The sequence below is a fragment of the Crotalus tigris genome, unplaced genomic scaffold (assembly GCF_016545835.1).
Source record: "Crotalus tigris isolate CLP2741 ecotype Arizona unplaced genomic scaffold, ASM1654583v1 scf7180000019840.826796, whole genome shotgun sequence".
NCBI classification, from domain to species: Eukaryota; Metazoa; Chordata; class Lepidosauria; order Squamata; family Viperidae; genus Crotalus; species Crotalus tigris.
The window spans coordinates 809,369-819,970 of NW_024097735.1; the positions used below are offsets into that span (position 1 = coordinate 809,369).

The window sequence follows — 10,602 nt, forward strand, 5'->3', positions numbered from 1 at the left end:
TTAACTGCGAGAAGGGCCAGCTCAGAAACCTTATATTGCTTCCAAATGGTGGTTTGTCTCTCCATCGTGGTCTATGTTTACCTTCATCTTACATGTTATTTTGGAAGGGGGCGGAGAGCTGGGCTGTTTATCTCTGCAAAGGAAGTTTTTCTGGGGATGATTAAGTTAAAAGGAAAGGAAATCAGAGGTGTTGTGGGCTTCCAGCTGTGTGTGGGAACCGTCTGGTTTCCCGTGGGTGTGATTGATACTGAATGCAGCAAATGCCACATGTGCAAGCTTCCTTCCTTCCTTCCTTCCAGCTCCAAATGATAGTTTCTAAGCCCCCCCCCACCGCCTCCATCCCCCATCACAAGATGCTAAATGCCCCAGCATTAACAGGACCCTGAGATCAACTCAGAGTTGAGAAAGGAAAGTCCATCTTAGGAATTTCAAGTCAAAATGCCAAAGCCCATATATATATATATATATATATATATATATATATATATATATACATACACATACATACACACCTTTGTGGGAAGTCAGGCCCCCAGAGAAGGAAATATTAAAAGGGCAGAAAAATATATTTCTTCAAAGGATCTTAAAGAGGCAGAAAAGCAGGCCCAAGTCTCTCTCCGCCAAGCAGAAACCAGCTCTGTAGAAATGCAGATGTGATAATCCATTCAGGAAGGCTGGAGGCCTCCAGCTAGAAGCTTAGGAAGACAAAGACACCTAAAATCTACATAATTTCCCCCCCCCCCCAAAAAAAAACCTCTAATTCAGGACATAATAGGATTAAACCACAAATGCCAAAGAGGCACACTCAGACTCAGGTCAAAGTACATGACACAGGAAATACAAAGCCTCAAAGAGGAACAGGAAACAACTCCAAACAAAATGCTCCAGAGGGTATAAACAGCCACTCCCCACATGTGCTCAGCCCCTTTTTCTCTCTCTCTCTTTTCTTCCAGAGCCATCTTCCTGTCGGGGTCTCCTCTTCAATAAACTGCAACCTTCTTTCTAAAGTAGTTGCCGTTTTGTTTATTCCCGGCTTGGACTGAACCACTATGAAGACTCTTCCTTCAACACCTTGTTACATCAGGCTCTAGAAAACGGAACAATACCTTGTTGACTTGTTTAGTGGCTGTTCAAAGTTACAACGGCACGGGAAAAAGGGACTTAGGATTGTTTTCATACTGATACCCACGGTCACATGATCAAAATTTGGACACTTGGCAACTGGCATGTACTTAGGACGGTTGCAGTGTCACTCAGTATTGAGTGACCCTGATTGCTCTGAAGACCTGCAGTGTTTTGCTTAACAACTGTGGCGAGAAAGGTCTTAACATGGGACAAAGCTCACTTAACAACCGTCTCGCTTGGCAATAGAAATTTTGGGCTCAGTTGTGGTTGTAAGTTGAGGACGTACTAGATCAACAATCAAATGAACTATAGCCCAATCAAGGAACGACCAACTCAGAAAAGCAAGCTAACAGTAAGCAGCAGCCTGATCAAAGAACTATCATCAAGACTGATAAGGCAAATCACATATATATAAAAGAGAGAACAAGCCCCATTTCACTTCTAGCACTGATGATGTTACCTAGTTGGGTCATGAAACGTCTGCAAGAAAAACATCAATCTCAGAGAGCACCAAGGATCCCACAGTCGTCCTCCTCCTCCTCCTCCTCCTCCTCCTCCTCCTCCTCCTCCTCCTTTCTACAAACCCCACTCCCTTCTAGACTGATGATGTTAACTAGTTGGGTCATGAAATGTCTGCAAGAAAACAACCCAGCTCAGAGAGCATCAAGGACCCCACATTCCTCTTCCTCCTCCTCCTCCTCCTCCTCCTCCTCCTCCTCCTCCTCCTCCTCCTCCTCCTCTTCCTCCTCCTCCTCCTCCACAATCCCCTCTCTCTTCTAGAACTGATGATGTTCCCTAGTTGGGTCATGAAACATCTGCAAGGAAACAACCAAGCTCAGAGAGCACCAAGGACCCCACAATCTTCCTCCTCCTTCTCCTCCCCCCTTCTTCTAGCACTGATGGCGTTACCTAGATGGGTCACGAAACGTCGGCAAGAAAACCTCCCAGCTCAGAGAAGCACTAAGCACCCCTCTTGTCAGAATCCAATTATATTTCATCTTTAAATTATCAAATATAAAAACTCCCAATTCTGCCTTCTCTGGATTCTGCCATAAGAGGGAGAGAAGGGGGAGAACAAAGGGGCTTTATGGCCCTCACTTCCTTCTTTACACTTCAAAGAGCTAAATGCTGAATGTGTGTTTATTGTAACCTCGAAGTGTTAGCATACCAAAGGAGAGTAATTGCCTTTCATGTAGTTATCTGAAGTCTCCATCCAGACGGAAGAAAGAAGAAAGGGAGTGGAATTGTGATACTTGAAACTATCACTGGAAGGGGGGTTGATTGGGTGGGACTACTGGGGAACCCCTTAAAACCTTGAATGGGAGAGCTTGGACCCCAAGTCCTGTCTAGCATGCCTACAACCATTTTCTCTTAATAAAGGATTCCTGTTGGAAGAATTATTCCAAGAGTTCTGTCTTCTTAAGATGCAAAGTGGGGTGGGTCCTTACACCTCTTTTCCACCCCGAAATATGAATTTTCTCTTCTGTCTTCCACAAGCAAATTCAGTATCGAGTGACCCTGATTGCTCTGAAGACGGCCCTAAGCCCAGGGGTTTTCTCCCCCCTCCCTCCTCCAGGAGCAGAAAACGCTCCTTTTTATTAAGGAGCCATTTCCGGCTGGATACCGATTCTCCCTGAAACACAAGCCAAACCGCCTCAAAGTCACCTTCAAAGCGATCACAAGAGAGGCTTTTTTTTTTTTTAAACCAAAACAAAAAGTCATTTCCCAAAAAAACCCTCCTGGCTCACTCTCCCTGCTATTTAAAGAAATGCTGCGCTATTCAGTCTGACTTAAGCCACGTGCTGCGGTGCAGCTGCAGGCAGCAAATTGCGCAGAGAAGAAGAATAGAATAGAATAGAATAGAATAGAATAGAATAGAATAGAATAGAATAGAATTAGAATGGAACAATAGAATAGAATTAGAATTGGAATTAGAATTAGAATAGAATTAGAATGGAACAATAGAATTAGAATTAGAATTAGAATAGAATAGAATAGAATAGAATAGAATAGAATAGAATAGAATAGAATAGAATAGAATAGAATTAGAATGGAACAATAGAATAGAATTAGAATTGGAATTAGAATTAGAATAGAATTAGAATGGAACAATAGAATTAGAATTAGAATTAGAATAGAATAGAATAGAATAGAATAGAATAGAATAGAATAGAATAGAATAGAATAGGAGTGTGTGTGTGAGGGAACTGTGCATCAGGGGTCCAAAATGGAGTCAGAGACGTTGACACAAACTGGTAAAGCTGGTCCTCGACTTACAACAGTTCATTTAGTGACTGTTACAATGGCACTGAAAAAAGGAACCGATGACCATTTTTCCCACTTACGACTGTTGCGAAGGGTTGTAAGTCGAGGACTACTCGTAGTTGATAACCCTTAGGGCCGGGGTAGGCAAGCTTGGCTCTTTTATGACTTGTGGACCTCAACTCCCAGAATTCCTGAGCCAGCATGGGGGAACTATGGCCCCTTCATGACTCGTGGACTTCAACTCCCAGAATTCCTGAGCCAGCATGGGGGAACTATGGCCTCTTTATGACTCATGGACTTCAACTCCCAGAATTCCTGAGCCAGCATGGGGGAACTATAGCCACTCATGACTCGTGGACTTCAACTCCCAGAATTCCTCAGCCAGCATGGGGGAACTATGGCCCCTTCATGGCTAGCTCAGGAATTCTGGGAGTTGAAGTCCACGAGTCGTAAAAGAGCCAAGGTTGCCTTCCCCGGCCCTAGGGCCATTTGAGGCCGAGACAGATTTCATCCGATTCGTTTAGTGACCGTTCAAACTTACAACGGCACTGGAAAAAAAATGACCCATGACTCGTTTTTCGCACTTATGACCGTTGCAGCATCTCTGTAGTCACGTGATTTACATTCGGACACTTGGCAACCTGATTCAGAGTTATGACGGTCACAGTATCCCAGGGATCACGTGATCCCCTTTTGTGACCTTCTGGCAAGCAAAGTCAAAACCAGATTCGCTTCACAACCGTAGGACTAAACAACTGCAGTGATTCACTTAACGAATGTGGCAAGAAAAGTCGTAAAATGGGGCAAAACTGACTCAACAACTGTCTCACTTAGCAACAGAGATGTTGGGCTCAGTTGCGGTCGCAAGTCGAGGACTACCTGTTGTTTTTTAGAAATAAATGTAAATATAAGTAATACAATTATTATTTATAAATATATTTTACATCTCTCTATAATATACAGCAAACAAGCTAGTCAAGCCCATCGTGAGGTAAATCGTGAGGTAAATCACAGGACAGCATCCAGAGCATCCATCCTTGCCGTGCATGCTGGGAAATGAAGTCCACGCTTCCCTTGACCGCTGCAAGTCCAAGGGCGCCCCTCTTTGTTTGAAACCGCTTTGCACACTCAGCCAAACAGAAGCAAAGCGTGCTGGGCTTGGCTTGCAAAATTGAAGTCTCTTCTTGAAATGCGCTGGGATGACAGTACCCATCATCCCCCAGAGAGGCCAGCCACTGGGAAAGACCACACCGCCTTTAGCATCCCAGATCCCTGGAGAACTGGACTGCTTAACAGAAAACCGATGCTCACTCGTTAATGAGGCATTACGACCTTTTTTTTGTCTAGCCCAGCAATTTGGATGCAAATCACGTCCAATTAATTAAGCATCTCCCAGAGAAGAGTGGGGTTTTTTTTCATTCACAGAACTACAGGGAGTCCTCAACTTATGACCATTATTGGGGCGAGAATATCTATCGATAAGCAAGGGAGTTGCATCCGATTTTACTACCTGTTTGCCACCATTGTTAAGTAAATCACAGCGGTTCTGAGGAGAATCATAGGGATGTTAAACAAAACCAGCTTCTCCTATTTTTTTTTTTTAAATGACCTCTTTTGCTACAGTTGTTAAGAGGACCGCGGCAGTTGCTAATTGAATCCTGCGGTCATTAAGTGAAGCCAGCTTCCCTTATTGATTTTACTCGGTGGAAGTGCGCTCTGCGGGGAAGGTCACGATCGTGTGACCTGGGACGCTGGAACTGCAGATAGTCCTCAGCTTATGGCCCCAATTGAGGTCAGTCTCATTTTTGTGCAAAACCAACCCCTTTGCTCTGCCTGGAGGTCAAAAAAGTCAAGATGGCGGCAATAAGGCATGCAACTGAAGTTCCCCCCCTTTACAGTGCACCTGAAAGGGGGTGGGGCATTGATTACCTCATCTTTTTTGACTTTTTTTATGCCCCCCTTTGCAAAAAGGCCTGGGTCTTTCTCAAACATGCTGCCTTAGGAGAAATGTGTGGACTTCAACTCCCAGAATCCCCCAGCAAGCATGTATTTCTTAATTGTGAACAGGGGATTAATTATATTAAACTCCTAGGGCAGGGTTTCCCAACCTCAGCCATTTTAAGAGAGGTGGACTTCAACTCCCAGAATCCCCTAGCCAGCAATTCTTCCCAATCTAAATTAACCCTTCAGCCAGCCATCGAAAACCAAGATCACATCCTGGTTTGCTAGTTTGCAAGCTCACAGCCCAGATCGCTCCGTGTGTGCTCAGAGAAAGCTACCTTATTCTAGGGATAAGAATAGATCAATCTCGGGGGATCTTGTTACCCTGGAATATTTAGCACCTGGCACCTCACCACTGGGAAAAATAATGCTAAGAACAGCAGCCCCAATTGTTTCGCCCCGGGATCCTCTGTCAAAAGATCTCTGGTTTGTTGAAAATGCACCTAACAAGCCACAAAGTTTTTGATGAGGTTGGGAAACTAGGAGAATGGCTAGCTTCACCTGCATTGTGCTAGGGCAGGGATAGGCAACCTTGGCTCTTTTATGACTCGTGGACTTCAACTCCCAGAATTCTTGAGCCAGCATGGGGGAACTATGGCTCCTTCGTGACTCGTGGACTTCAACTCCCAGAATTCCTGAGCCAGCATGAGGGAACTATGACCCCTTCATGACTTGTGGACTTCAACTCCCAGAATTCCTGATCCAGCATGGGGGAACTATGGCCCCTTCATGACTTGAGGACTTCAACTCCCAGAATTCCTCAGCCAGCATGGGGGAATTATGGCCCCCTCATGACTCGTGGACTTCAACTCCCAGAATTCCTCAGCCAGCATGGGGGAACTATGGCCCCTTCATGACTTGCGGACTTCAACTCCCAGAATTCCTGAGCCAGCATGGCGGAACTAAGGCCCTCTTCGTGACTCGTGTTCAACTCCCAGAATTCCTGATCCAGCATGGGGGAACTATGGCCCCTTCATGACTTGAGGACTTCAACTCCCAGAATTCCTGATCCAGCATGGGGGAACTATGGCCCCCTCATGACTCGTGGACTTCAACTCCCAGAATTCCTCAGCCAGCAACTCAGCCAGTTGAAGTCCACGAGTCATAAAAGAGCCAAGGTTGCCGATCCCTCTGCTAGGGACTAACTTGAAAATACAGATAATCCTCAACTTTAAAGCATTTACTTAGCGACACCTAGGGCAGCATTTCCCAACCTCAACCATTTTAAGAGGGGTGAACCTCAACTCCCAGAATCCCCCAGCCAGCATGTGTGGACTTCAACTCCCAGAATCCCAGCTCTTTTGATGACCGTGGCAGCATCCCTGTGGTCACGTGATCAAAATTCAGATGCTTGGCGACTGACTCGTATTTATGACGTTCGCCCTGTCTTGGAGTCATGTGATCCCCTTTTGTGACTTTCTGACCAGCCAAGTCAATGGGGGGAAGCCAGATTCACTTAACAACTGTGTTACCAATTTAACAACTGCAGGGATTCACTTAACAACGGTGGACGAGAAACGTCGTAAAATGGAGCAAAACTCACTTAACAACCGACTCTTCCTTAGCAATAGAAATAGAAATCAAGGACTTCTTATAAAAAAACAGTTTATGAACAAACCACTCCAGATTAGTAATAGTAATAGTAATAAAGTTGGAAGGGACCTTGGAGGTCATCTAGTCCACCCCCCTGCTCAGGCAGGAAACCCTATACCATTTCAGACAACTGGCTGTCCAGTCTCCTCTTAAAAAGTGTTGGAGCATTCACCGCTTCTGGAGGCAGGTGTTCCACTGGTTAATTGTTCTAACTGTCAGGAAGTTTCTCCTTAGTTCTAGGTTGCTTCTTTCCTTGATTAGTTTCCATCCGTTGCCTTCAGCCGCTTTGGAGAATAGCTTGACTCCCTCTTCTTTGGGGCAGTCCCTGAGATGCTGGAACATCCCATCAAGCAGTTAATCCTGGTTTACAAACATCCAAAACAGGGCAGGGCTTTGCTTGTGGCTGCCATCTTGACTTTTCAGACCTCTTTTTGCCAACAACCCTCCCTCCATACAACTGTCTCGGGAATACAGGTAGTCCTCGGCTTACAACGGTTCATTTAGTGACTGTTTGAAGTTACAATAGCACTGAAAAAAGGGATTTATGACCCTTTTTCACTTCGTGGCCGTTGCGAAGGGTTGTAAGTCGAGAATACTCGTAGTTGAGAGACAAGGTTGCCAACTTATCAGCCTCAGGAGACTGGAAGGAACTTGCAAGGAGTTGCAATGCAAAGATCTGATTTGGTCCTGCAGGAAAGGATGTTTTGCTCAGACTCCACCCAGGGGTGACCCCCGGGTTGGGGGGGGGACGAGCTTCAACTCCCCCAGAAATGGCTGCTTGGTTGTGTAATTAGGCCAGTGTCCCCTTCTGGGAAGTCAAGAAGAGTTGTGAGTCAGAAAACGGAGGTCAAGGTGGCACCATCACCAGAGATAACGAGGCTCCATGAACTGAGCTTCTGCAAAGAGCTTATTTTGAAAGTTTGCAATCAAGAAAGTGACTGAACTTGGGATTTTTCCCTCTGTGCCGCTGTCGTAAGCCAGGGCTCTCTAACCTTAGTTATTTTAAGATTTGAGGATTGCAACTCCCAGAATTGAGGTCTGCAAGTCTTAAAGTGGCCAAGATGTTGAGAGTTTGGAAAAAGTGCAGAGAAGAGCAGCTAAGATGATCCAAGGCCTGGAGGCTAAAACATACAAAGAACGACTGTGGGACTTAGATTTGGCTGCTAGTCCAAAGAAAAGAAGAAATAGGGGAGACATGATAGCAGCGTTCCAGTATTTGAGGGGCTGCCCCCAAGAAGAGGGGGGGTCACGTTGTTCACCAAAGCACCAGAGGGAAGAACGAGAAACAATGGTTGGAAACTGATCAAAGAGAGAAGCAACTTGGAATTAAGGAGAAACTTCCTGACAGTGAGGACAATCAACCAGTGGAACAGCTTGCCACCAGAAATCGTGGGCGCTCCATCACTGGAGGTTTTTAAGAAGAGGCTGGACAATCACCTGTGTGAGATGGTATAGGTTCTCCTGCTTGAGCAGGGGGCTGGATTAGAAGACCTCCAAGGTCCCTTCCAGCTCTATTCTATTCTATTCTATTCTATTCTATTCTATTCTATTCTATTCTATTCTATTCTATTCATTGGTTATTCTATATTCTATTCTATTCTTCTATATTCTATTCTATTCTTATTCCTATCCTATCCTATCCCATACCATCCCACTCTTTTTATCTGTTTATTCCATATTCTATTCTATTCTATTCTATTCTATTCTATTCTATTCTATTCTATTCTATTCTATTCTATTCTATTCTATTCATTGGTTATTCTATTCTATTCTATTCTGTATTCTATTCTATTCTATTCTTCTATATTCTATTCTATTCTTATTCCTATCCTATCATATCCCATACCATACCATTCTTTTTATCTCTTTATTCTGCTATTCTATTCTATTCTATTCTATTCTATTCTATTCATTGGTTATTCTATTCTATATTCTATTCTATTCTTCTATTCTTATTCCTATCCCATCCCATCCCATCCCATTCTTTTTATCTCTTTATTCTGTATTCTATTCTATTCTATTCTATTCTATTCTATTCTATTCTATTCTATTCTATTCTATTCTATTCTATTCATTGGTTATTCTATTCTATTCTGTATTCTATTCTATTCTATTCTATTCTTCTATATTCTATTCTATTCTTATTCCTATCCTATCCTATCCCATACCATACCATACCATTCTTTTTATCTCTTTATTCTGCTATTCTATTCTATTCTATTCTATTCTATTCTATTCTATTCTATTCTGTTCTGTTCTGTTCTGTTCTGTTCTGTTCTGTTCTATTCTATTCTATTCTATTCTATTCTATTCTATTCTATTCATTGGTTATTCTATTCTATATTCTATTCTATTCTTCTATTCTATTCTTATTCCCATCCCATCCCATCCCATCCCATTCTTTTTATCTCTTTATTCTGTATTCTATTCTATTCTTGCAAAATCGGGCACAACTCACTTAATACACACACACCTTGCTTAGCAATGGAAATCCTGGTTCCCACTGTGATCGTAAGTTGAGAACCATCTGGGTTTATCACCAGCTAACTGGAATGGATTCACACAGAGGTCGAATTGGACTGGATTTTGGCCCGGTCTGAGGTTGACGTTATTAGGGCTGCATGTGAAAAACAATAATAATGTTTTTTCTCTTTAAAAGAAGGCTTTTCCAGGAAATTTGGGGCGTGCTCTTCCCAGAGCAGGATGAAGCTGCTCAGTGATGTGTCACAAAGGGAAGAATTGAGGATTTCCATAAACAATTTCAACCAAATTGCAAATCGGAGGCGTTTTATCTCAAGAGGCAAGCGAGGAAGAATTGCACAAATTTCTAGGAATTGCTTTCAATGCCAGATTTGGGGGTCAGCTGCTACAGGTTCTTGGAAACCGGAATAAAATCCCCAGCCTTTTTTTTAATGATTGGGCTTACTGGGGTGTAATTTCCTTGAAGAATCTGAAACTTTTCTTCCAGGCATCCCTCTCAGGACGAGACGCTCCGAATTTATGAATAAAGTTTTTATGGCTTCTATTGCTAGTCCTTGACTTACAACCGTCCATTCAGTGACTGTTCGAAGTTACAACAGCACTGAAGAAAGGGATCGTTTATGACCGTTTTGCACATTTACAAAACTTGCAGCATCCCCATTGGTCACGTCATCAAAATTCGGACGCTTGGGCAACTGACTCGTATTTATGACGGTCGCAGGGTCCTGGGGTCACGTGATCCCCTTCTGACAAGCAAAATCAATGGGGGAAGCCAGATTCACTTAACGACTGTGTGACTCACTTAACAACTGCAATGATTCACTTAATAACTGTGGCAAGGAAGATCGTAAAATGGGGCACAATTCGCCTAACTGCTTCCCTTAGCAATGTAAATTTTGGGCTCAGTTCATAATTCAAGGACTACCGGTATTTATTAATTCCTCCCCCCTCCTTCCTTTATTTTCCCAGCCTCCCTGCAATCTCTGAACCCTAATGACACTTGAAAAACTAGACAGAGAGAGAGAGAGAGAGAGAGGAGGGAGGGAGGGAGATGGAAGGAGGAGAGAGAAAGAGGGAGAGAGGGAAGGAGAGAGAGAGAGGGAGGAAGGAGGGAGGGAGGGAGAGAGAGGAGGGAGA

At 43.7% G+C, this 10,602-nt stretch overlaps 1 protein-coding gene across 2 annotated transcripts in view; it reads right to left on the minus strand.

The window, feature by feature from the left end:
- RELT (RELT TNF receptor) overlaps nt 1-10,149 on the minus strand; it is a 38,734-nt gene extending 28,585 nt beyond the window's left edge. Inside the window, exon 1 of one of the 2 annotated variants that reach the window (XM_039364740.1) lies at nt 82-266. In XM_039364740.1, the coding sequence (XP_039220674.1) occupies nt 82-87 (6 nt within the window). In that variant the 5' untranslated portion in view covers nt 88-266. Of the gene's footprint in view, nt 1-81; nt 267-9,457 lie in introns of those variants that run through there. The other variant, XM_039364741.1, reaches the window with a different exon arrangement.
- Between the last annotated feature and the right edge of the window lie 453 nt (nt 10,150-10,602).